Source organism: Lagenorhynchus albirostris, chromosome 15 (assembly GCF_949774975.1).
Source record: "Lagenorhynchus albirostris chromosome 15, mLagAlb1.1, whole genome shotgun sequence".
NCBI lineage: Eukaryota > Metazoa > Chordata > Mammalia > Artiodactyla > Delphinidae > Lagenorhynchus > Lagenorhynchus albirostris.
This window is the reverse complement of record NC_083109.1, coordinates 27,888,444-27,914,144: the sequence shown is the minus strand read 5'-3', so window position 1 is coordinate 27,914,144 and position 25,701 is coordinate 27,888,444. Positions and strand designations below refer to the sequence as shown.

General features: G+C 50.0%; 1 protein-coding gene across 1 annotated transcript in view; it reads left to right on the top strand.

Annotated features, from left to right (window-relative positions):
* RSPO4 (R-spondin 4) overlaps positions 1-24,652 on the top strand; it is a 39,526-nt gene extending 14,874 nt beyond the window's left edge. The window contains exons 2-5 of the mRNA XM_060124770.1: positions 17,354-17,542; positions 18,244-18,384; positions 21,006-21,191; positions 24,549-24,652. Of these exons, the coding sequence (XP_059980753.1) occupies positions 17,354-17,542; positions 18,244-18,384; positions 21,006-21,191; positions 24,549-24,652 (620 nt within the window). The remainder of the gene's footprint in view (positions 1-17,353; positions 17,543-18,243; positions 18,385-21,005; positions 21,192-24,548) is intronic.
* The last annotated feature ends 1,049 nt before the right edge of the window (positions 24,653-25,701 follow it).

Sequence of the window (25,701 nt, the reverse complement as noted above, 5' to 3'; positions counted from 1 at the left end):
CAGAATAGGGTCCCTAAAGATGTTCACCCCATGTCTGGAGGTCCAAACTGGATTCCCAACTCTTTGTCACCGCTCGGAACCTCCAGTTACCCCGGGTGCTGGATGACAGGGGCTGGGGCTGTCCCTGGAACACCGAGAGGGTCCAGTGCTGAGGCCCAGCCCCATTCCCTGATACTCACTGGCGGCAGAGCCCCAGGTTTTCTCTGCACTGGGAGCTGATGGTATATCCAAAGCTTCCTTAGGGCTTAATTGTAAGAGGCAATGAGGGTGTTTTCATGGGACATATTCTAGGGGCTAGGTTCTCCGCAGTACTTAATAATATCTACCAGTTACTAAGACTCCCTGGCTTTAAATCCCAGCTTGCCACTATGTGATCCTTAGCAAATTACTTACCTTCTCTGTGCCTTAACTTCCTTGTCTGTAAGAGGAGATAATAATACCTCGTAGGGTTGTTGCAACAGAGTCTGGCCTTGTAAGAGCTCCACACTGCTCACAGCCACCCCATTGTCGTGCACCTACCATCTGCCAAACCCTGTTCTGAGCATGTCAGACACACCAACATACTGAACCTTCTCAGCAATGCATGAGGACAATGATTATGCCCATTTTACAGATGGGAAAACTGAGGCTTACTTTGTGATTTAGACCCAGGTTGTCTGCTTGCAGAGGCTGACTTAACTGCTACACCATGCTGTACTGCCTCTCCTGCCATTGGTGCTGAGGGACTTCGGGGTCTGAAAGTCTTTAGAGATTATCCATGCCCTTAGGGGATGCCCCCTGAAGTGAGCAGACAAAACCAAGAGGACTGGCTTGAGATCCTCCCCCTCACCCTATGCAAGCCTCAGCCAAAGCAGCTCAACTCTTAGCTGCCCTATTAATCGAGCTCCCAGATCACATCCTATCTTGGGAAAAAGAAAGCTTCCTTGGCTGAAAAAAGTTGGAAAGTCCTCTGTCAAGACCAATCCCTTGTTTTTCTGCTGGGGAAACTGAGGCTGCCAAGGTCACACAGTGAGCCTGGGTCCCAGCTGAGACAGGAAGCACAGTCCTGGCTCCTAGCCCCGAGCTCTGTTCATTGCGGGTCTTCAGCATGGTGGGGTGAAGGGGTCATTTGTGGAGCAAACTGCGAGACCTGGTACCTCTCAGTCGCGTGCATGTTAGGAATCATGTGCTCTCAGTTCCTCTTAGGAAGTTCCCCCACCTTCCCTGGAATCCTGGCACTCATCCTCCCCACAGCTCGTGGGGGGCTCCTGGACTGGATTAGTGGGCACCATCCCCCCTACCCCGGCCTGTGGCGTCAGGTCTCCAGATTGGCTGGACATGTCCCCCCAGGTCCTGACTGCTGCAGCATCCTCCCACACAGCCGAAGCTGAAGCTTTCACAGCCTCCCAAAGAGCCACAGGAGGCCTCCACAGCCACAAAGCGCCCAGGAGCCGTGAACTCCCCACAGAGGGAAAGGGAATTAGCAGCTAGTGTTTCCTGTCCCCAGTATTGCCAGGTGCTTTATACACAGCTCTTGGGGCACTTTATAGCACCCAAGGCAGCTTCAGAGAGAATCAGAGAAGCAAGAGACCTGTCGGACGCCACACGGCCAGACAGCCCCACCATAGGCAAAGCCAAAACCTGTCTGAGTCCACTCCCCAGCCCACATGTTCTCACTGAGCACCCACTGTGTACCAGGTACCGGTGCTACAGACATGAACAAGTCAGAAACACTTGCCTCAGAGAGATTTCGTGTGTGTGTGTGTGTGTGTGTGTGTGTGGTGTAGCAGGGTCTCTTGAGCACCTACTATGTGCCAGGCACTGTTTTGAGCATAGTGCATTTTATCTGCAAAATAGCCCTGTAAAAGTCACTAGAAGAAGAAACTGAGGCACAGAGTATTTCTGCAACTTGTTCAAGGTCACGCACACAGCAAACCTATTCTTCTAATACAAAAAGAAAAGGAACTGTCCTCTCCGTATTTTTTCAGAAGAATAGCAACTGCACGTACCCAACACTTCATGACAGTTTTACATGTAGGACAATTGCAAGACAATTCCTTACGCAATTTCGCATACCTGACACTTTCACACGCAAGAGAGTTTTGTGACAATTCCATAGACAGATGGATTTTGCGACAGGTTCGCACTCCGGGCAGATTCGTGACAATTCTGTTCATGGATAATGGCGTGCCGAGCTCTGGGGGCGTGGATGCCGGGGAAGCCAGCTGGGGGGTGTGACTGCCTCCCCTGGTCCTGGTCTCAGCCGCTGCTCCTACCCACCCCCTCACCCACCATGCAGCTTGCCGAATGATGAGGAATCCAGTAACAGTTCTTTTTTTTTTTGAATTTTATTTTATTTATTTTTTTAATACAGCAGGTTTTTATTAGTCACCAATTTTATACACATCAGTGTATACATGTCACTCCCAATCGCCCAGTTCATCACACCACCACCACCACCCCCCCCGCGGCTTTCCCCCCTTGGTGTCCATACGTTTGTTCTCTACATCCGTGTCTCAATTTCTGCTCTGCAAACCGGTTCATCTGTACCATTTTTCTAGGTTCCACATATATGCGTTAATATACGATACTTGTTTTTCTCTTTCTGACTTACTTCACTCTGTATGACAGTCTCTAGATCCATCCACATCTCAACAAATGACCCAATTTCGTTCCTTTTTATGGCTGAGTAATATTCCACTCTATATATGTACCACATCTTCTTTATCCATTCGTCTGTTGATGGGCATTTAGGTTGCTTCCATGACGTAGCTATTGTAAATGGTGCTGCAATGAACATTGGGGTGCATGTGTCTTTTTGAATTGTGGTTTTCTCTGGGTATATGCCCAGTAGTGGGATTGCTGGGTCATATGGTAGTTCTACTTTTAGTTTTTTAAGGAACCTCCATACTGTTCTCCATAGTGGCTGTATCAGTTTACATTCTCACCAACAGTGCAAGAGGGCTCCCTTTTCTCCACACCCTCTCCAGCGTTTGTTGTTTGTAGATTTTCTGATGAAGCCCATTCTAACTGGTGTGATGTGGTACCTCATTGTAGTTTTGATTTGCATTTTTCTACTAATTAGTGATGTTGAGCAGCTTTTCATGTGCTTCTTAGCCATCTGTATGTCTTCTTTGGAGAAATGTCTATTTAGGTCTTCTGCCCATTTTTGGATTGGGTTGTTTGTTTTTTTAATATTGAGCTGCATGAGCTGTTTATATTTTGGAGATTAATCCTTTGTCCATTGATTCGTTTCGTTTGCAAATATTTTCTCCCATTCTGAGGGTTGTCTTTTCATCTTGTTTATGGTTTCCTTTGCTGTGCAAAAGCTTTGCAGTTTCATTAGATCCCATTTGTTTATTTTTGTTTTCATTTCCATTACTCTAGGAGGTGGATCAAAAAAGATCTTGCTGTGATTTATGTCAAAGAGTGTTCTTCCTATGTTTTCCTCTAAGAGTTTTATAGTGTCTGGTCTTACATTTAGGTCTCGAATCTATTTTGAGCTTATTTTTGTGCATGGTGTTAGGGAGTGTTCTAATTTCATTCTTTTAAATGTAGCTGTCCAGTTTTCCCAGCACCACTTGTTGAAGAGACTGTCTTTTCTCCATTGTATATCTTTGCCTCCTTTGTCGTAGATTAGTTGACCATAGGTGCGTGGGTTTACCTCTGGGCTTTCTATCTTGTTCCATTGATCTATATTTCTGTTTTTGTGCCAGTACCATATTGCCTTGATTACTGTAGCTTTGTAGTATAGTCTGAAGTCAGGGAGTCTGATTCCTCCAGCTCCGTTTTTTTTTTTTTTTTTGCTCAAGACTGCTTTGGCTATTCAGGATCTTTTGTGTCTCCATACAAATTTTAAGATGATTTGTTCTAGTTCTGTAAAAACTGCCATTGGTAATTTGATAGGGGTTGCATTGAATCTGTAGATTGCTTTGGGTACTATAGTCATTCTCACAATATTGATTCTTCCAATCCAAGAACATGGTATATCTCTCCATCTGTTGGTATCATCTTTAATTTCTTTCGTCAGTGTCTTATAGTTTTCTGCATACAGGTCTTTCGTCTCCCTAGGTAGATTTATTCCTAGGTAGTTTATTCTTTTTGTTGCAATGGTAAATGGGAGTGTTTCCTTAATTTCTCTTTCAGATTTTTCATCATTAGTGTATAGGAATGCAAGAGATTTCTGTGCATTAATTGTGTATCCTGCAACTTTACCAAATTCATTGATTAGCTCGAGTAGTTTTCTGGTGGCATCTTTAGGATTCTCTATGTATAGTATCATGTCATCTGCAAACAGTGACAGTTTTACTTGTTCTTTTCCAACTTGTATTCCTTTTATTTCTTTTTCTTCTCTGATTGCTGTGGCTAGGACTTCCAAAACTATGTTGAATAATAGCAGTGAGGGTGGATATCCTTGTCTTGCTCCTGATCTTAGAGGAAATGCTTTCTTCAGTTTTTCACAATTGAGAATGATGTTTTCTGTGGGTTTGTCATATATGGCCTTTATTATGTTGAGGTAGGTTCCCTCTGTGCCCACTTTCTGCAGAGTTTTTATCATAAATGGGTGTTGAATTTTGTCAAAAGCTTTTTCTGCATCTATTGAGATGATCACATGGTTTTTATTCTTCAATTTGTTAATATGGTGTATCACATTGATTGATTTGCATACATTGAAGAATCCTTGCATCCCTGGGATAAATCCCACTTGATCATGGTGTATGATCCTTTTCATGTGTTGTTGGATTCTATGTGCTAGTATTTTGTTGAGGATTTTTGCATCTATATTCATCAGTGATATTGGTCTGTAATTTTCTTTTTTTGTAGTATCTTTGTCTGGTTTTGGTATCAGGGTGATGGTGGCCTCATAGAATGAGTTTGGGAGTGTTCCTTCCTCCACAATTTTTTGGAAGAGTTTGAGAAGGATGGGTGTTAGCTCTTCTCTAAATGTTTGATAGAATTTACCTGTGAAGCCATCTGGTCCTGGACTTTTGTTTGTTGGAAGATTTTTATTCACAGTTTCAATTTCATTGCTTGTGATTGGTATGTTCATATTTTCTATTTCTTCTTGGTTCCGTTTTGGAAGGTTATACCTTTCTAAGAATTTGTCCATTTCTTCCAGGTTGTCCGTTTTATTGACATAGAGTTGTTGGTAGTAGTCTCTTAGGATGCTTTGTATTTCTGCAGTGTCTGTTGTACCTTCTCCTTTTTCATTTCTAATTTTACTGATCTGAGTCTTCTCCCTCTTTTTCTTGATGAGTCTTGCTAATGGTTTATCGATTTTGTATATCTTCTCAAAGAACCAGCTTTTAGTTTTATTGAGCTTTGCTATTGTTTTCTTTGTTTCTATGTCATTTATTTCTGCTCTGATCTTTATGATTTCTTTCCTTATGCTAACTTTGGGTTTTGTTTGTTCTTCTCTCTCTAGTTCCTTTAGGTGTAAGGTGAGATTGTTTATTTGAGATTTTTCTTGTTTCTTGATGTAGGCTTGTATAGCTATAAACTTCCCTCTTAGAACTCCTTTTGCTGCGTCCCATAGGTTTTGGATTGTCGTGTTTTCATTGTCATTTGTCTCTAGCTATTTTTTGATTTCCTCTTTGATTTCTTCAGTGATCTCTTGGTTATTTAGTAACGTAGTGTTTAGCCTCCATGTGTTTCTGTTTTTTACGTTTTTTCCCCTGTAATTCATTTCTAATCTCATAGTGTTGTGGTCAGAAAAGATTCTTGATATGATTTCAATTTTCTTAAATTTACTGAGGCTTGATTTGTGACCCAAGATGTGATCTATCCTGGAGAATGTTCCCTGCGCACTTGAGAAGAAAGTGTAATCTGCTGTTTTTGGATGGAATGTCCTATAAATATCAATTAAATCTATCTGGTCTATTGTGTCATTTAAAGCTTCTGTTTCCTTATTTATTTTCATTTTGGATGATATGTCCATTGGTGTAAGTGAGGTGTTAAAGTCCCCCACTATTGTTGTGTTACTGTTGATTTCCTCTTTTACAGCTGTTAGCAGTTGCCTTATGTATTGAGGTGCTCCTATGTTGGGTGCGTATATATTTATAATTGTTATATCTTCTTCTTGGATTGATCCCTTGATCATTATATAGCGTCCTTCCTTGTTTCTTGTAACATTCTTTAATTTAAAGTCTATTTTATCTGATATGAGTATTGCTACTCTAGCTTTCTTTTGATTTCCATTTACATGGAATATCTTTTTCCATCCCCTCACTTTCAGTCTGTATGTGTCCCTAGGTCTGAAGTGGGTCTCTTGTAGACAGCATATATATGGGTCTTGTTTTTGCATCCATTCAGCTAGCCTGTGTCTTTTGGTTGGAGCATTTAATCCATTCATGTTTAGGTAATTATCGATATGTATGTTCCTATGACCATTTTCTTAATTGTTTTGGGTTTGTTTTTGTAGGTCCTTTTCTTCTGTTGAGTTTCCCACTTAGAGAAGTTCCTTTAGCATTTGTGTAGAGCTGGTTTGGTGGTGCTGAATTCTCTTAGCTTTTGCTTGTCTGTAAAGCTTTTGATTTCTCCATCAAATCTGAATGAGATCCTTGCTGGGTAGAATAATCTTGGTTGTAGGTTCTTCCCTTTCGTCACTTTAAGTATATCATGCCACTCCCTTCTGGCTTGTAGAGTCTCTGCTGAGAAATCAGCTGTTAACCTTATGGGAGTTCCCTTGTATGTTATTTGTCGTTTTTCCCTTGCTGCTTCCAATAATTTTTCTTTTTCTTTAATTTTTGCCAATTTGATTACTATGTGTCTCGGTGTGTTTCTCCTTGGGTTTATCCTGTATGGGACTCTCTGCGCTTCCTGGACTTGGGTGGCTATTTCCTTTCCCATGTTAGGGAAGTTTTCGACTATAATCTCTTCAAACATTTTCTCTGGTCCTTTCTCTCTCTCTTCTCCTTCTGGGACCCCTATAATGTGAATGTTGTTGCATTTAATGTTGTCCCAGAGGTCTCTTAGGCTGTCTTCATTTCTTTTCATTCTTTTTTCTTTATTCCTTTCTGCAGCAGTGCATTCCACCATTCTGTCTTCCAGGTCACTTATCCGTTCTTCTGCCTCAGTTATTCTACTATTGATTCCTTCCAGTGTAGTTTTCATTTCAGTTATTGTATTGTTCATCTCTGTTTGTTCTTTAATTCTTCTAGGTCTTTGTTAAACATTTCTTGCATCTTCTCGATCTTTGCCTCCATTCTTTTTCCGAGGTCCTGGATCATCTTCACTATCATTATTCTGAATTCTTTTTCTGGAAGGTTGCCTATTTCCACTTCATTTAGTTGTTTTTCTGGGGCTTTATCTTGTTCCTTCATCTGGTACATAGCCCTCTGCCTTTTCATCTTGTCTGTCTTTCTGTGAATGTGTTTTTTTTCCCACAGGCTGCAGGATTGTAGTTCTTCTTGCTTCTGCTGTCTGCCAACAATTCTCTTTTTTAAGCAGCGATGATTTTCTGAAGGTCTCTGGCAGCTGCTCTGGGCTGCTCAGGGCCCCCAGTGCTCCCATCAGGAACACAAGGGTGACCTCCCTTAATGAATAGCTAATGAAGGCAAACCATATCTTGTGGATCCAGGGTGGGTCGTTAAGGGTTAAGGAAGCAGATATTTGGGTTGATGCGGGGAGGTATTCCAGGCACAAGCAGCCCTCTCTGGACTGTCCACCCTCCCCCGCCTAGCAGGAGGGCTGGGCAGCGGTAGCACAGCCAAGGCCTTCTCCATGCTTCAACCTCCAGGCACTAGAATCCTTTTGGTATGGGTCTCATCTGTCCGCACACACCTGCCACTGTCTCAGAGACACACACATGCTCAGGGCACACGAACCCAGCCCCTCTTCTTCTTGCCATGCTGGGCTTGGCAGGGACTGTCCTCAACTTGGGCCACTTGGGAAAATGCCCCTCCTATGAGTGGTAAGAGGGGCCAAGTTGCCCCTTCCAAATATCAGCCCAACCTCTCATCCATCGTCACGCCAGCAGGGACAGGCACTGTGACACAGTAGAGTCTGGGGGCTCGGTCTAACTCTGTGACTTATAGTTGTTGACCTTTGAGCCTTAGTTTGCTCCTCAGTAAAGTAAGAAGTAATAACAGCACCTGCCGTCTTGCTTCTTTTTTTTGTGGGGGGGGGCGGTACGCGGGCCTCTCACTGCTGTGGCCCCTCCTGTTGCGGAGCACAGGCTCCGGACACGCAGGCTCAGCGGCCACGGCTCACGGCATGTGGGATCTTCCCGGACCGAGGCACGAACCCGTATCCCCTGCATCCGCAGGTGGACTCTCAACCACTGCGCCACCAGGGAAGCCCCGTCTTGCTTCTTAAAGTGAGGTCTGGAGACCAGCACGATCAGCATCCCCCAGGAGCATCGTACAAAAGCAGAATCTCAGGCCCCAGCCCAGACCTTTAGCATCAAAATCTACACTTGAACCCAAGGTCCCTGGGCACTCTGTGTGCTCCTTAGAGTTTGGGACGCCCTGGCTGACCTCACAAAGTGTTTTCTGAAAATCACGCGAGTTCATACATATATGACCCCAGGCACACCAGTGTACACGTTAAACCAACAGCATATATCGAGGGATGGAGGTGTCTCTGCTTTTAATAAGCAGCCCCAAGTGATTCTGATGTGGATTTAAATCTCAGGATCACCACTGGCTGGGAAACAGCAGATGTGGGTATGAGCCCTGGCTCCACTTCCAGCCTCCATCTCCCCACCTCCCCAGCCCATGGAAGCCGATGTCTGAAAGTGATTCTATGTGGATTTCAAGCAGGGACTGGGGCAGGGCACTTCCCCACCTCCCCAGGCCTAGGTGGGTGGCAAGAGAATCACTTGTAGAGAGCTTAGAGGGGACCTGAAGGACGGGGAAATAGGCATGTCACCCCTGATTGAACACGCAGGTACTGATCTGCCGCACATCATGGAAATGAGGGGAGATGAGTACGGGATGAGGGGAAAATGAATGAGAGATGCAGAAGAGGCAGGGTCTGTCCTGCGAACACGTGTACTGCCACTGTTTGGCTAATTTCCTGTCTCAGTCAAGGTCCAATGGACATTGAAGGAGGCAGTAGCCTTAGCACAGCTCTGGGAACCTAGCAAGGCCTTAGCAAGGGGACCTGTTAGTCTGCGTGGAGGATTAAAGGAGGTGCTGGGACACGCTGGCAGCTGGGAGGCCGTGTGGCCTCGAGATGAAGCCTTCAGGTTCTGCAGCCACACTGCCTGGGTCCTCTTACTAAGTGACCTCAGGCAAGCAGCAGCCCTGCCCTGGGCCTCAGTTTCCTCCTCTCTGAAATAGATGTAATAAGTATACCTAAATTAATTTTGCAGCATCTCTATATGGAATGGTAAGCAGCTATAAAAAAGCATGAGTCAGTGATGTGCAACATTCGCCAGGATAATTTAAGTGAGCAAAGCATGGTGCTAAAGCGTCTGTGGAGGGTGCTGTGGTTTACCCCTGCCCTCCTGGAGCTCACCTTTCAGTGGTGGGAAAGAGACTCCAAAAATTCAAACGAACACATCCCATATCAGGTGGGGATAAATGCCAAAGAAAAACAAAGCAGGGTGAGACAAGGATGCAGGGATGGGTGCTACTTCAGGCGAGGTGGTCAGGGAGGTCTCACGGAGGAGGGGACGTTCCAGCAGAGACCTGAAGTGGAGTGAGCCCTGAGGATGTATGTGGGGAGGGCATTCCAGGCAGAGGGAGGGGCAAGTGCAAAGGCCCTGAGGAGGGAGTGGTCCTGGCATGTTTGAGGAACGGCAAGGATGAGGCCAGCATGACTGGAGCAGGGCAAGCGATGATTGGGAGGGAGGGGGGAAAACGTGTTGGTGCAGACCAATTTCTGATAGATTCCATGTGGGACAGGAAGGAAAGAAAAGAGGCAGGGGGACTCCAAGATTTCTGACCATGAGTGGAGTAGCCATTCACCCAGATGGACAGGAGAGGCAGGTTTGCCGGGAAGGAGGGGAAAGGATTACAAGTTTCCATTTTGGATGTGTGCCTATTGTTACTATATGCTGAGGGTCCTACGCATTAACCCCTTGGTGTCATGCACAGACATCTTAGCAGGGATTCACTGTCTGCTCCTTGCCCGAGCTCCCTCCCTGCCACCAACTTATATACTGTCATGTACTCACCTCTCTTAAAAACCTTTCTTTCTCCCACACAGACTAGCCCTGCTCTCGTCCCCACATCTGCCTCTCCAGAAAACCATCCCTGATGACTGCAGTCTGTGCCCAGCCCCTGGCTCTGAGCTCTGCTGGGCAGACATCATCAGCTTTCTTTGCAATGTATGAGCCTAGTTCTCCCAACTAGACTGCAGCCTCCCTGAGAACAGTTTTTGAGAACTTTTATTAAGGCATCATTCATTCATTCATTCATTCATGCATTATTCTTTCTTTTAAGAAATAGTGGGCACCTACAATGTGCAAGACTGTGGAAATTTGAAGGAGAATAAGCCAGGCTGGGCCCCAGCCCTCAAGTGAGCACCTCGAGATGCCTCTCATGTATCTCCCATGAAGCAAGTAATAAAATAATGCTCATTCATCAGCCACGAGCTGTGCTAAGTACTTTGCATGGATGAGCTCACAAGTGCCTGGGAGGTGATTGCTAGTACCATTGTCCCCATTTTGCAGAAGAGGAGACTGAGGTTTAGAATAGTGAAGCCACTTCCCTAAGATCACCCAGCCAGAAAATGGTGTTTTGTCATGCTGCAAAGCTGAGATCATCTCAATGTCCCCACACCTGCAGGAGTCTCCAAACCTGGAGTCATCTCTAGGGCCCGTGCCTTGCTGAGGATGGTGCAATCTGCCCCCGAGGCAGGAATGTGCCTGGGGCCCTCTGAGCCAGCCTCCAGTGGCAGTGACTGCCTCCCATATGTGGCGGTCTGAGCAGGCGGACGGGAGCCCAGATGTTGTTTATTTCCTCTGGTTATCGGCGACATGCATCCCACACTGCCAGGCAGGGATCCGAGAAGGCACTGCCCATCACTCTCTGCGTGGGGCCCCCCTACATGGTTCTGGATCCTTCTCAAGGACATAGCAGGGCCCAGGGCAGGGCCTGGCCCTCCTTAGGTTGCACTGCCTTGGGGCAGGGAGGAGCGGTCTCTTTTTCTTCTTCCCCATCTTCCTCACCCACAGGGAGTCCTTCGGGACAGCTGTGTCAAATCCTTTAGTCCACCATGACACACAATGTTCTCATGCAACACACACTTCCCTGGGCACATCCCAATTATGAAGAAACTCTACCCCAAAAATGTTGACATCAAATTAAAAGTTCTGCACTGATTGCCAAAGCAAGTCCAAGATCACAAACACCAATGGAGGTGTGGCAGGTGGCAACAGTAACATTACTGAGACCCTCATTAAGTGTCAAGCCTGCTCAGGTCCTCAAGGTTCTGTAAGGTTGGCCAGTGTGATTTCTATTTTACAGATGGGAAAACTGAAGCACACAGAGATTAAGGCACTAGTTCAGGGTCACATGGCAAGGATAAAGGGTAGAGCTGGGATTTGAACTCGAGCAGTCTGGCTCTTAACCCAACTCCACTTTAAAGTGGGAACCTGTTAGCAGTGCAGATTCTCAGCCTCCCCCCCGCCCAACCCCAGACTTACTGGATCAGCAGCTCTGGGGGAAGGCCCAGCAATCTGTGTTTTTAACAAGCCCTCTAGGTGAATTTGATGCGTGCCCAAGTTTGGGGCCCCCTGCTCTACATTGCCTTCTAATGTGAACGAATGAAGCAGGTACAAGATAAACAGCAGCTCGAGGGGGATAACACGTGGCAGCTGACCTTTGCCCTCAGTGTCAGGGGTAGCAATGGGGGGGCGGGGACTGACAAACTGGAGAGCACATGCCCCATCTATGGAACTCCAACTAAACGTTGCCCTGCAGGAATGCAGGCCCAGTGTTAGCAGGTATTCATACCTTTTCCAGAGAAGTCCAAATTCCAGCTTCTTATGTGAAATCTGATTTTTTTAAATGTTGGCAAATTTTTTTGGTTTTTTTTAAGTGTGTGGCTGGAGTTCTTGGCTTTTGGGTATTGAGGATTTTTCATTGACAGACTCACTGTGGGCTGCTGAGGAGATGAGCCTGTCTGGGGAAAACAGGTAATTTTCAGGGTCCAAGATGTCTCCCTGTGCCTTTTGACCCCCTCAAGGAAAGCACTGCAGAGTGAAGGTGGGGGGGAGGCATGATAATGCAGAGATGACCCTGAATCCACTCAAATCCCTAAATGAAAACATATAAAGCTCACTTGCAAACACTGAACCATTGACTCCTATCAAAACAAGGGGCTTGGAGGGCTTCCCTGGTGGCGCAGTGGTTGAGAGTCCGCCTGCCGATGCAGGGGACGCAGGTTCGTGCCCCGGTCCGGGAAGATCCCACATGCCGTGGAGCGGCTGGGCCCGTGAGCCATGGCCGCTGAGCCTGCGCGTCCGGAGCCTGTGCTCCGCAACGGGAGAGGCCACAGCAGTGAGAGGCCCGCGTACCGCAAACAAACAAAAGCAACAAGGGGCTTGGGCTCATTCTCAGGATGTGGATGACTCTGAGGTTGGGAACCCTTGTTTCAAAGAGCACAGGTCATTCCCTGATCCCAACAGAAAGAAAAACCTGCCCTTCACCCAAGACCAAATCTGCCTCCTCTGTCTCTTCCCTGAGCCCTTCACCATCCTGAGGATGAAAGACCATCTCCCTGGAGATGGTGGTTGGTGGCTGTCCTCCACCAATGCCTCTGGCCTCCGTTTTCTCACCAGTGAAAGGGGAGGAGGGTCCAAATGTGGGCTGACAATCCCACCATGTATCGTGTCAGTGAGGGAACAGGAGAGGAATTTATATTTATGGAGAAGGACCTACGACATGCCAGGTACTTGCTGCTTGCACACACCTCATAACAAAATGTGTGGGAGTAGGGGTTGTTGCCACAGTTTTTCAGGTGGAGAAACTGAGGCCCACATTGATGAAGGTACTTATCCAAGGTCAGTCAGTGGGTGGTGGAGCCAGGATTTGAACCTGGGCACCTGGACCATAATACATGTCCTTAGGTATTTGAGGGCAGAAAACAATATAATAACAAGATATCCAATCTATCAGAAGTCTGCTGCCAGGCCTTAAGCTAAGAGTTTTCCATGTACCATCTCCTTTCATCACAACAGCACTGCAAGTTAAGCATTATCCCCCCTTTTACAGCTAGAATAACTGAGGCCCAGAGAGTTAAAAGTACTTTGCCCATGATCACACAGTTGCTGCCACGTTTCATAACCATCGAGCCCCCAGCACTGGACCTTACAGAAAGCAGGGGCTCAGTAACTGTTGAATGAATGGATGGATGGATCACTCAGCCTTGGGCTAATGCACGTACAGAGTTGTTATAAGCCTGCATCCCTTTGTAAACTGCCAACCCCACTGTCATTCTCCATAACATGGACGTCCAAGTCTCAGCTTGTCCCCTGGGTGCTTGGGGAAGGACAGTAGGACTCAGATGTCATTCCAAGCCCCTCCAGCTGCTGGAGCAGCACAAGGCCATCCTTTTTGGTACAACTGACACTTTGACCAGGGGAGGATGGTCTTGATTATGGGAGATACTGATTAAGGGAAATCACAGGGGGTGCCTTCCCTTCTGATGCTCCAAGAAAGCTCAGGGAACTTGCAGATCAGAGCTCAAATACTTCATTTAGAAACGTGTATCAGAGCTGCTAGAAGGCAGCAAAGAAGGCCAGCATGCAGTTGAGGTGTAGAAGGAGCCAGGGGTTTTCAAACTGTGCTCCCTACAATCCCAGGGTCCCTTGGTGTGCCATGGTCAGGCTGGGCGGGCAGTGCTTCAGGTCCCTTGGCCTTGAAGCAGAGCTGCTCCACCATGATCTGTTGGGCTCCACCGATCTGGTGAGATACATCTTTTTTTTTTTTTTTTGCGGTACGCGGGCCTCTCACTGTTGTGACCTCTCCCGTTGCGGAGCACAGGCTCCGGACGCGCAGGCTCAGCGGCCATGGCTCACGGGCCCAGCCGCTCCGCGGCATGCGGGATCTTCCCGGACCGGGACACGAACCCGTGTCCCCTGCATCGGCAGGCGGACTCTCAACCACTGCGCCACCAGGGAAGCCCGACATACATCATTTTGATTGCAATTTGACAGGAGGAGAGCTAGCTCAAGTGAACTAGTGACTTTCTTTGGAGCTATGGGGTGAGCCAAGCCTTGGGGGACTGGAACCTGGGCCTGGAAGATGGTCAGAAACTCTGTCTGACCATCTAGGGCCCATGAAGTTTCTGGTTGCTTTTTTTTCTCTCCCTGCATCTGATTTATTTTCTCTCTCTCTCTCTCTGCTTCTGTGTGGTCAGGAGTCTTTGGCTGCACGTGACAGAAAACCCTACTCAAAATGGCTTTAGAGAAGAAGAGACTTTATGGACCCTCTTAGGGGTGGATCCAGGTGCACAGACAATCTCTCGTGTGGCCTCCATTCTCGGGACACTCACCCCTCATGCGTTGCCCACCAGCTCTGGTCTACATCTTCTCAAATCCAAACAGAGTGCAAACACACACACACACACACACACACACACACACGCAATCCTAAGACTAGCTCTAGTTGAAACATGTGCCTGTGTCTGAACCAATCACTGCAGTCAAGGGGACCTGGTTCTCTGGTTGCCGAATCCCAGGTTAAATGCATCTGGACAGAGATGGTTCCACATGAACCTGAAAGTCAAAGATGGGGCCTCTGTTAGCAAAGAAAGGGGCCACAGATGCCAGTGCTCACCAAAGCTTCTCGCACAGGCCACCTTGCCCTCCTACAAACGTCCTTAGGTCAAGAGGCCATCCTAGACCATTGTCTGTTGGCCCACAGTCAAAAATCTCAAGAGAGTTGGTCTAATTGTCCCAGCCTGGATGAACTGTCAGGCCCTGGGACAGCCTGTCCACCACTGGCCAGGGGACAGGGTCATGCAGTACAAGAATATTTGCCACGTCTCGTTCTCAGGGAAAGGAGATTGTGAGCAGGGAAGACACTTCCACAATGCCAATTACATCTACTTTGGTCTTGTTTAAATGCACATCCCTGGGCCTATATACTTTACAACCTCCCTGGGGATTCTTATGCACAGTCAGGTTTAAGAAGCATCAAGTTTGGCTCTTTCTAAAGCAGCATTGTACAAACTCTAGTTGTCGTCACTTATTATTCATAAAAATTAGCATTCAGGTCTCTATACCCGTGACCTTGGGGAAGTGGGAGGAACAGTACTGCTCTTTCTAGTGAGTTAGAGATATGATGGCAAGCCTGAGGGAGGCCATCAGAATCAAAAAGTCAGAGGTGCCATTACAACATAGAGGCACTAGAGGGCACCCTACCAACTGCCGGGACCAAGGATGCAGCAGGAGGCAGAGACAACTCTCTACAAAACCCCGGTGATGAATGATGCTAGTTGAGACTCATCACCTGTGCGCACGCGCGCACGCGCGCACGCGCGCACACACACACACACACACACACACCCCCCGCACCCTCTGAGGTCAGGGGAGGATTCCTTGTTGGGTTCTTTTTTCTGTTGAAATATCACTCTACAAATAGTGCTGTAGCTCTAATTGGAATTTCTTTGCTGTTTGGCTACCTGAACTTGGGGAAGCCTGCATCTCGTCTGGCTTCAGCGTCCCCAGTGATGTGGCATGGGTTGTGCTGAGTGACCCCTAAGCTCTTCCAAGAGACAGTGGTTAGTAAGAGTTTTGCTTTGTCACCATCTGCGTTGCTATTACAGTCGCTTCTGTGGGCTTCAGCCCTACTACCAGGCATATCTGATTGGTCAGGTTTTGGTCAATGCCCACTCACTGTCGACTTGAAGGGCCAGGCCTCTATGGATTCTGTTTCTGGGGACAGGCACAAGGATTTGCCCTTCTCCAGGGCGTCTCACAACAGGGAATTCCTCTGAAAGGAAGATGGGGCACCAATAGGAAGGGGGTGGGGGTGAGGCTGGAGAGTCAAGAATGTCCCCTGCTAGGTGGCCATGGGCTCGGGTGGGCCAAAGTGTATAAGTAGTTTATTAAACAGGCTGACCTTGATGGAGTATTAACATACATGAAACAGCTTCATGCTTCCCTAATCGCTGTGTCTAAGAAGCTGCCTGGTCCTCTTCTGTCCCTTAATGACACCTGGTCACTTTCTGACTCTCCCCAAATACCATCTTCCCCCGATGGTCTGCCCTGCTGCCTCTTGCTGGGGCACCCGCCAGCAACCAGCCTTCTTGGGGAGGCAGCAGCAACGGCACTTGAGCCTGGCTACTCCTAGGGGGCCCTCGCTGCTGAGAACCCCCTTGCTTGCCATGAAGGATGTGCAGGTTCTTCTGCTGCCTCCCCCTCCCAACTTGGCCCTTCTCTCTCCTGGTCTCTTTTCTCTGCTCAAAGAGATGTTGGATGGGGCAGACCTGCAGGGCTGCCGCACAGGTTCATGTCCAACCAAGGCATGAGGTGCTGGTCACCCCTTTTTGCAGGCATCCGTCTCTGTGAGGGGTACCCTTGCCTCTCCTCCCTCTTGGTTTGGGGGTTGGGAACAGCGGGAAAGCCACAGTGCTCCCCCTTCCCCAGGCTGACAGCTCCTAAGTCCCCTGAGTCCCCCTCTCTAGGGGGTCAGCTTGATCAGGTGGTGGTCAGACAGCAGAGACTCCCTATAAGCCTTGGAGAAGCTCTCTTTCCAGGGTATTTTCCACCTCTTTCTTCGCAGTTTTGAGCCCTGGTTGCCAATTCTGGAACAACAAAAAGTTCCTTTCCTCCACTTGCTATACTTGATGATTTGGGGAGCCTTTGATAATGGTGGCAGTGAGGAATGGGGTATTGTTCAGAAAGGCAGCAGGAGGGTGAGGGGCTCCTCCACAGGCATGTGCACCCCACACCCAGTCAAACATACACACTATGTTAGTGAAGATCAAGTTTGTCTGTGAGTGACAGGGGACTCCAAATAACGGTGGTGTGAACAAAATAGATACTGATTTTTCTCTCATGTAACAGTCTGCACAGGCAGAAGAGGGCTGATGCAGCACTTCTACCTTCCTCGAGGACCCAGGATCTTTTTAGCTTATTTCTCCAGTATCCTTAACACATGGTCTCTGTCTCATGATCCAAAATAGATGCTCATGCTCCAGCCATCATGTTCACATTCCACCCAACAGGAAGGATGAGGGGATGACAAAGGGTATGCCCCTGCCCTCTAAGCTCTCTAGAAGTTGCACACACTGCTTTACCTTACAACACACTAGATTTTGGTCGCTGACCACATCTAGTTGCATGGGAAATGTAGTCATCTGGGTGGCCATGTGCTTAATTGCTATACCAGTGAGACAGTCTGAGCTGCTCACGCATATGGTTTGACTATCTCTCTCTTCCTTTCCCCACCCTCCACCCTGGTCTGGCTGGCAGTGGGCACTGGTCTGGGGGGCAACTGCACAGGCTGTGTCATCTGCTCAGAGGAGAATGGCTGCTCCACCTGCCAGCAGAGGCTCTTCCTGTTCATCCGCCGGGAAGGTATCCGCCAGTACGGCAAGTGTGTGCATGACTGTCCCCCCGGCTACTTCGGCGTCCGCGGCCAGGAGGTCAACAGGTGCAGAAGTATGTGGCCCCTCCCTTGTCCTGTGCTAGCGCTGTCCCCCTGAGCATCCCTGGCCTACATCCTGCCTCCAGCCCAACGCAGCCCCCGGGGAAGTACTATACGCCTGAGCCCAGACTCTGAGATACTTGCTGGCTTTCAGGCTGGCTGTGAAGCCCTTAGCAAGTCAGTGCCCTCTCTGGGCTCAACACGAATGGGACAGGGGACCTTCACTTCTACCCTAGTTTGGCTTTGTGGCCTTTGGCAGGCTACTCACTCTCTCTGGGCCTAGCTCAATGGGAAAAGGAGCCCTAACTCCTAACTCTGATTTTCACTGTGACCTGGACAAATCATGACCATCTCTGAGATTTGATGGAAATGGAGTAGGGAGTCCTCACTCCCAGTCCAGATTTACTGTGTGACTTTAGGCAACTTACTTGCCCTCTCTGAGCCTCAGCTAAAATGAGAAAGGAAATCAAAATAACTATGTTACCTTGGACATGTCACCTGCCCCCACTGAGCCTCAATTCAAATGAGAACAAGAGTTCTTGAATGCGGCTCAGTTTGACCCTGGACAAGCCTGGGCTTCAAAGGACACACTGAATCCAGACCCCAGTGCTACAGAGCTTGGGCTACTCAGAGGCCCCCCCCAGTCCCAGGTAGTCCCAGAGGGTCCCCTCCCTGGGCAGCCACCCTCACCAAGGGTGGCCCTGCTGTATTACAGAATGTGGGGCCACATGTGAGAGCTGCTTCAGCCAGGACTTCTGCATCCAGTGCAAGAGGCGGTTTTACCTGTACAAGGGAAAGTGTCTGCCCACCTGCCCGCCGGGCACCGCGGCCCAGCAGAGCACACAGGAGTGCCAGGGTGAGTGGGGGCATCCCCACCCTGCCCTGTCCCCTCCCTCCCTGGAGCAGGGGCTGGTGAGGGGTGTCAGGAGACCTGGAAGAAATCATAGGAGAATGTCACGTGGTGTTGGGAAGCCCAACACCGTGTCAGGTACACATATGAACGCTTCAATACACTAGACCCATCATAAGCACCATTATGATTACTATTACTATCAACATCTACATCAATATTATTGCCAAGAGAGGCCACAGAGCACAGAAGAAGAGCATTGATTTTGGAATAAGGCCTGGGTTCAAATGCTAGCTCTAAAATTCACCATCAGTGACCTTGAGCAAGTCAGTTAAGCTCTCTGTCCCTCAGTTTCTCCAAATGTTAAAAAAATTACAATAGAACATAGAACCTACTTCATGGGGGAGGGTTGTCGTAAGGGGTAAATTAATACAATTTAAAGTACTTAATACAGTAACTAACACAGCAAATGCTCAATGCATGTCATTATTATTACACATCATATTAGCTGTCATTACTGTTCTGTTTTCCCATCACTCCTTTTCAGACTCCTGTGTGAGCCCCTCCTCTGTGATCTGTCCTTACACAAGGGTATTCTCCAGTGTTCTCACCTAAATCACATATCTCTGCCTATACATTCTCTCTGGGCACATGTTCACGGTCATTCCAAAAGCTGATGGCTCCTAACTCACTGTCCTCAACTGCATTTCTCCACGGGCAGCAGACTCACATCCTCACCTGCTCTAGGGATGCCTCCTGCCCTCCCTCCCCATCCCCAGCCTGGGGCTTCCTCTGGGCTTCCTCCATCAATAACCAGCTCCGGGCATCACTGTGGGCTCTTCTCTCTCCTCCTACATCCAATCCAATCTCGTTCTTTCACTCAGGAAATATTTACTAGAGCATCTTCTACGCTCCAGGCACTTTCAAAGTTGTTGGGGACACATCAGTGAACAAAACAGACAAAGCTTCTGCCCTTATAGATGTGACATTTTAGTGGGGAGACGGAAGACACACAAAAATAAATACAGATGTTAGGTGGTAAAAAGAACTCTGGGGGAAATGAAGCAGAATAAAGCTCCCAAACCTGCCGCACCCCTCCTTCCCCCTTTTCCCCACCCCATCCCCACACATCCCTTTCTCCCCACCCTCTGCCCATTGCTGGGACCTTGGCCACAGCCTCTTGCCTACCTGCCTGCCTCTGGTCTCACTGCCTCTAGCCCAGCTGGCTCATTTCAGAAGCAAGAGTGATTATTTCAAAATGACAATCTGATCAGGCTTCTCTTCTGCTCAAGGCCCTTCAGTGGCTCCCACTGTCCTCAGGTAGAGCCCCCAGGCTATGGGCAGTCTGGTCCCCATCTGCCACCTCTCCACCCCTATCATTTTTTTCCTTCCCCATTTGAGTCCGTGCTCCAACTTCCCCATGAGGGCAGAGTCATCCTGGGGATTTTGCTAGGGTTATTCTTTTCACCTGGAGCACTTCTCCTTCCTGCCCCTCCCTGAGCCTGGCTGACCTCCCCAGCCCTACTTCAAGACACAGATCAGGAGTCTCCTCCTCCAGGAAGCCTTCCAGGTCACCCAGGCTGGGACCCTCTGGTCTCCCACAGCTGCCTGTTTTTCCCCATCACTGTCAGAGCACCCTGCCTTCCAGCCTGACCGCTCTAGACAGTGAACTCTGGGAGGCAGACCCAAGACCAGCAGACAGACCGGCAGGGTCTGTCTTGTTCCTGCTGCACCTCGGCACCCAGCACGGCAGGTGGCACACAGTAGGTGCTCAGTTTTTGCTTCCCAAATGAATGCATCTGTGAAGGACCATCATTCAAAGGTCTGGAGAGCTGGTTTCTGGGCCCAACTGGATCTTAAACACTTGCGGTTCTGTTTTGTGACCTCCTTCTCTGTTCCCTTAGCAAGCCCCTCACCTGCTCTAGACCTCAGTGTCCTAATCTGAAAAATGGGGTATTAATAGCTGCCCGATTCTCTGCCTACCTTTCAGGGACTCTTAAAAGAATCAAATGTGAAAGAATACTATATATGGTCATAAATTTTGAAAATTTCTCCCTACTAAGACCTTTCATGTCCGTGACTTCATTTTTCCTCACAACAGCCCAGTGTAGCTCCCACCTCCTACAGCTGATCAAAGGCACACGATCAAGTTCAAAATCCAGGTCCTGGCCCCGAGGGCCTCCCAGCTGACCTTGAACCTTCACTCCACCCCCACTGTAGCTTCCTTGTCCCTGACACAGGGTGGCCAGTCCCCCAGGCTGTACACAGCTGCCCCGCATGCACTTCCTTCCATCACCACCTGATGAAGAAGTCCTCTCTCCCTTTAGCTCCTTTGTCACCTCCTCAGGGAAGCCTTCCATTTAAAGCCACACAACGGGTCCCTCAGGCTTCTGGCCCGCAGCAGCCTGTGCTTGCTCTAGTACAGCTCTCATCCCAGGCTCTTACAAATAGCTGTTTAAACGTCCCCCTCTGCTGCTTGTAATAGCCTGTGACCCCTTTGCATGAGGAGATGGTGTCTTCAGGGAACTGAACCGCTCAGACCCTGCCCTTGAGCTGAGGGCACTCAGCTGACTGAGTCACTGCCGGCTGACCCCATCTGTCTGTCTGTCTGTCTCTCCACCTCACAGAGGAGTGTGAGCTGGGCCCCTGGGGCAGCTGGAGCCCCTGCACACACAACGGGAAGACCTGCGGCTCAGCCTGGGGCCTGGAGACCCGCGTGCGGGAGGCCGGCCGGGCCGGGCGGGAGGAGGCAGCCACCTGCCAGGTGCTATCTGAGTCAAGGCAATGTCCCATTCGGAGGCCCTGCCCAGGAGGTGAGCACCAGGCCGGGCACGGGGGGCAGCAGCAGGCAGGGCCCAGGGTGGCTCTGAGTGGCCTTGGGACACAGCCCCCACAACGAGTCCCTGTAAGGCCGCCTGAAAGCCCCCCACTAGCCACACCTTTCTGTGTCTTGAGCATTGCCCCCTCTGGTGTCCTCCTACTGGGGTCAGTCCCAGACCCCTTGGGAAGATCAAGCTTGCCCTTTCCAGCGGGAGTTTGCGACCCTTTCAGACTGACACCTCCTGTCAAAGGACTTGGGACGCCCTCTTTACACGCTGAAACAAAGTCATAGATAATGTGACCCACTGGCACTGGTCATTTTTTAAAAGATTCAGTATAGTGCTTAACTATAAAAGAGAAATAAAAGAAATTTCAATGGCAGCGCTTGGGCCCAAGGCACCAGAGAGTACTGACCGAAGTCAAATCACAGTGAAAGTGGTAGCCGTCCACGGTCAGGGCCTCATGCACGGCTGTGTTGCCGTCAGAGATGCAAATTCCCAAATGGCGACCAGCTCTTAGTAAAGTCCAACAAAACTGTCTGACTTCTCGATCGACACCACGCTGGCAGCCCTAGAATATTCAGTAATGGACAAGTTGTTCCCAAACACTTGGCATTCACACAGGAGACAGAGTGTGAGCTCCCTACGTGAGGCTGGAGCAGCCGTTAGAGAACTGGCTGGGATGGGGTCTTCTTCCTGGGGGACTGTCCCACGCAGCAACCCCCATCCCTTCCACTGAATGGCCCAGGGAACCCCTTCATTGTAACAACCGAGATCACCACAGAGTTCCGGAATACCCCAGTGGCTATGAAGAACCACTGATTTAAATAGAAGAGAGGCCACAGAGCGTGTGGGTAAGATGTAAACAGCGAGTAGTAATAATGTGGCATTAGCTAATGTTAACTGTGCACCTACTATGCACAGGGCACTGTGATAATCCTCTACATTCATTAAGTCATTTAATCTGCAAAATGACACTATGAGGTGGGTATTGTTATTCTAGTTTTACCGATGAGGAGATTAAGGCCCAGAGAGGTTAAGCCACTTGCTCAAGGGTCACACAGCTAGGGAAAGGTGGACCTGGAATTCAAACATAGGTCTGTGTGCAAAGAAGAATCTACAGCCATGGTAAGGGTGAGGGCCCTGGAGCTAGGTGACCTGGGGCTCACTGGGTCGGGGTGGAGTCAGGACTTAAACCCAGGGGCACCCCTGGTTTCAGAAGGGCTTGTGGTGTCTGGGTTGGGAGTGCAGGTAACAGACATGGAGGCACCTCAGGGCCATAGTGGGCAGTTGGGGACAGAGGATGAGTTTGAGATGGGACCAGAGAAACTAAGAGACCCCAGACCTGAGGAAGCACCCACACAGACGGACAGGTGTCCGTAGCACTATGGCCACATCTCTCATGGCATCTGAGAGCTAGTGGCTGATTGGCTGTGGAGGGATTGAGAGAGGAAAGCTGTCCCCCCAGGTAATAACAATGAGAATAATAACAACAATAGCAACAGCAGCGAACATCCACGAAGCGCTGACCACATGCCGGCGCTGTGCTAAGTGCTTTGTAAATATGATGCCTTTGATCCTCACAACAGCCCTGCTGTGGGCTCCCTGCGGCATCTGCTCAAATGTCCCTCCTCAGAGAGCCTTCCATGAGCTTCCCCCAACCAAGAGTCACTTTCCATCATATCACGTCGCAAGCTCTTAAATCTTCCTGAAATGATCGTGCACATTCTTTGCTTGTTTAATGTCTGTCTTCCTCGAGAGAGTGGGACCTCCAGTGAAAGCAAGCTCTTTGCTTTATTTCCAGCTCCCTCTCTAGCACCTAGAACAGGGCCTGGCACATAGTAGGTGCTCAGTCAACACTTGTGGATGGCAGGTGTGGGTGGGTAGGCAGGCCTAGGGAAGAGGTGGGGACCCAAAGCCTCTCACCCCATTTCCCACCTTCACAGCTGGCAAGGGCCTCTCAGGCAGCCCCCCACCCCATCCCCCAGATGCTGACCTCCCCTGAGGGCTGACACAGTCAGCGGGAGCTTAGAGGGGCACCTGGCTTCAGCGCCCCTGAAGGGCCCAGGAGTGGGTGTAGGGGGCCCCAGAAGCGGGCAGCTAGGTCTCAGGGGATGACCCTGAGAAGGGAGGAGCCCTGACTCCAGAGGAGGCGGGCACACAGCTGATACTCAGGTAATAAAATTGCCCTCCCCTTGCCACTCCCAGCTCTCTAACTGCCTGACCCTGTGACCTTGGGAAGTGGTTCCCTGAGCCTCGGTTCCTTCATGTTCGAGGGGGCACACAGCTCCTGTGGGAGAAGGGGATGGGGCCAAAGATGGGTGAAAATGGCCTGGATGTGGAGACACTTTTAAAAAAGAAATTTAGGGCTGGCCCTGCTCCCAGCCATGCCTCAGTCTTCTCACCTGTTGATAATAAAAATGAAAAAAAACAATGGCAAGAGCATTCCAGGCGGAGGGCAAAGCCAGTGCAAAGGTGTGGAGGTGGCATGAACCTGCCAGTGGCCAGGACGGTGTGAGCAAGGGGGCTGGGGCGGGTGCGGGGAGGCCACGGAGACAACATGGTCTTTTCCTCCAAGTGAGTGAGGAGTCACTTGAAAGTGATGCCCAGAACTCCAGCCCAGGCTGTGCCACTGAGTTAAGTGAGGCCCCACCTGGGCCTCAGTCACCTCACCTGAGAAATGGGACTTGATAAGATGTTTGTGTTAGAAACTCACCCCAGCTCCACGGGGCATGGGGAGTGGGGCACAATGGGGTCAGGATCCCGAGGCAGGTCTGGGGTTTGCATCCACTCCCCAGTGGGAACTGGGTGAGGCACAGACCCCGGTGACGACATCAGATGGGGCAGTGGGCCTGTGCCTGCTTCCCAGCTGTTGTGAGGGTGACATACTCAGTGGGAGCATCAGCTAAGTGCTGACGTTACTGTTGTCGTTTTGAGGGCAGAGCTGGGCCCAAGCTGAGCGGGAAGGTTGGTGCCGGGACCCAGGTGAAAGGTGTTGAGTCTCCAGGGAAGAGCCCTGTAAGCCTCACAGTGAGTGCACGTGGGAGTGCCATGGGCGCCCCCTCGAGGCCACCCTAAGTCCCAACTGGGGTCCCAACAGTGGACCTCCAGGCCTGGCGGGGCAGATGCCCAGCATGGGTGGTGCTGAGCAGGTCAGCGCCCTCCCCACCCCCCGCCGAGGAACTGAGGGGAGTGTCTGGTTTGGGGTAAGTGATGCTGCCGTCCCAACTCCAAAAAGGAGTGATTGTCAGGTCAGCACCCCCATGTCATTCCGAGCCTGCTGCGGGGAGTGGGGGGCACCCTCGTCTGTCAGGATGGCCTCAGCAACAACGCCCCGCGCTCTCGTTGCAGAAAGTAACCCCAACCAGAAGAAGAGCGGGAAAGATCGGCGCCCGCGCAAGGACCGGAAGCTGGACGGCAGGGGGGAAGGGAAGCCCCGCCCAGCGCCCGCCTAGGCACGCCCCCCGCAGCCAGACGGCCGGCAGCTCCAAGCTTTCTCTCGCGCGCTCCTCGCTGTCTTGCCGCTGCTTTCTCTTCCTTCTCTCTTCTCTTTCTCACCCACCTCTCCTCTCTTTTTTCTCTTTTATTTCCTGCATTTCTAACCCTTCTGTTTTCCCCTTCTCCCTCCCCTCCTGCTCTTCTTTCTCTCTTTCCTTTTATCTTTTTCTTTCCTCCTGTTTTTCTTCTGTTCTTCACTGCGTCCCCCACCGGCCGCCCCCCGACACACACACACTAAGACAGACACCAGCTCCTGTGCGCTCCATCCCTCAGCCCCTCGCTCTCTGTCTCCTCCTTAAAGAAAGCAAACATCTTTTTCTAGGCTTTTCCCGGACCCTCCCTGACCCCTTTGCAGAGGTGTTTCTAAGGGCAGGGCCCAGGCCACAGCCCAGGCAGGCTTACTGAGTCCTGAGAGACCCGCTTCTGCTCCAGAGGAGACCCCAGAACCCGGAGCTGTGGGTGCCTCCAGCTCTGGCCAATCCCTGGAGGCATTTCCACAGCCCTCAGCCACCAGCTCCCCTGGGAACCCCCTGGAAGAGTCTCAGGGCTTCCTGCTGCCCCAACTGGCCACGGAGGAGCCACGACGGGGCCTCTGGCTGGTCAACCAGCCCGTGCCCTCCTGTGTCGCAGTCACCCTCCTGGGAGCTGCCTGCTGCACTCATCAGTGCTCCCTCAGCACCCTCCCTCTCGCGGTTCCCTGGGCCCTGCATCCTGAGCCCACGGTACACCCATGTCCTGCATCAGGTGGGGCTGTCACCCCTGGAGGAACCACCAGCCCATCCTAGAAGAGGCCATGGAGGCTGAAAGGAACGTTGAGATCATCCAGGCCACTCTGTCCCCCCGGGTCCTCCTGCCTGTTGTACCGCTGGGGAAACTGAGGCCTGAGAAGGGACTTGCCCAAGGTCACACAGGGAACCCAGGGGCTGTGCCTTCCACCTGTTGGTTGCCCTGCTCAGCACACCCACGGCTGAGAGGGAACTTCGGGAGCCCTTGGGGAGGTGAGGAA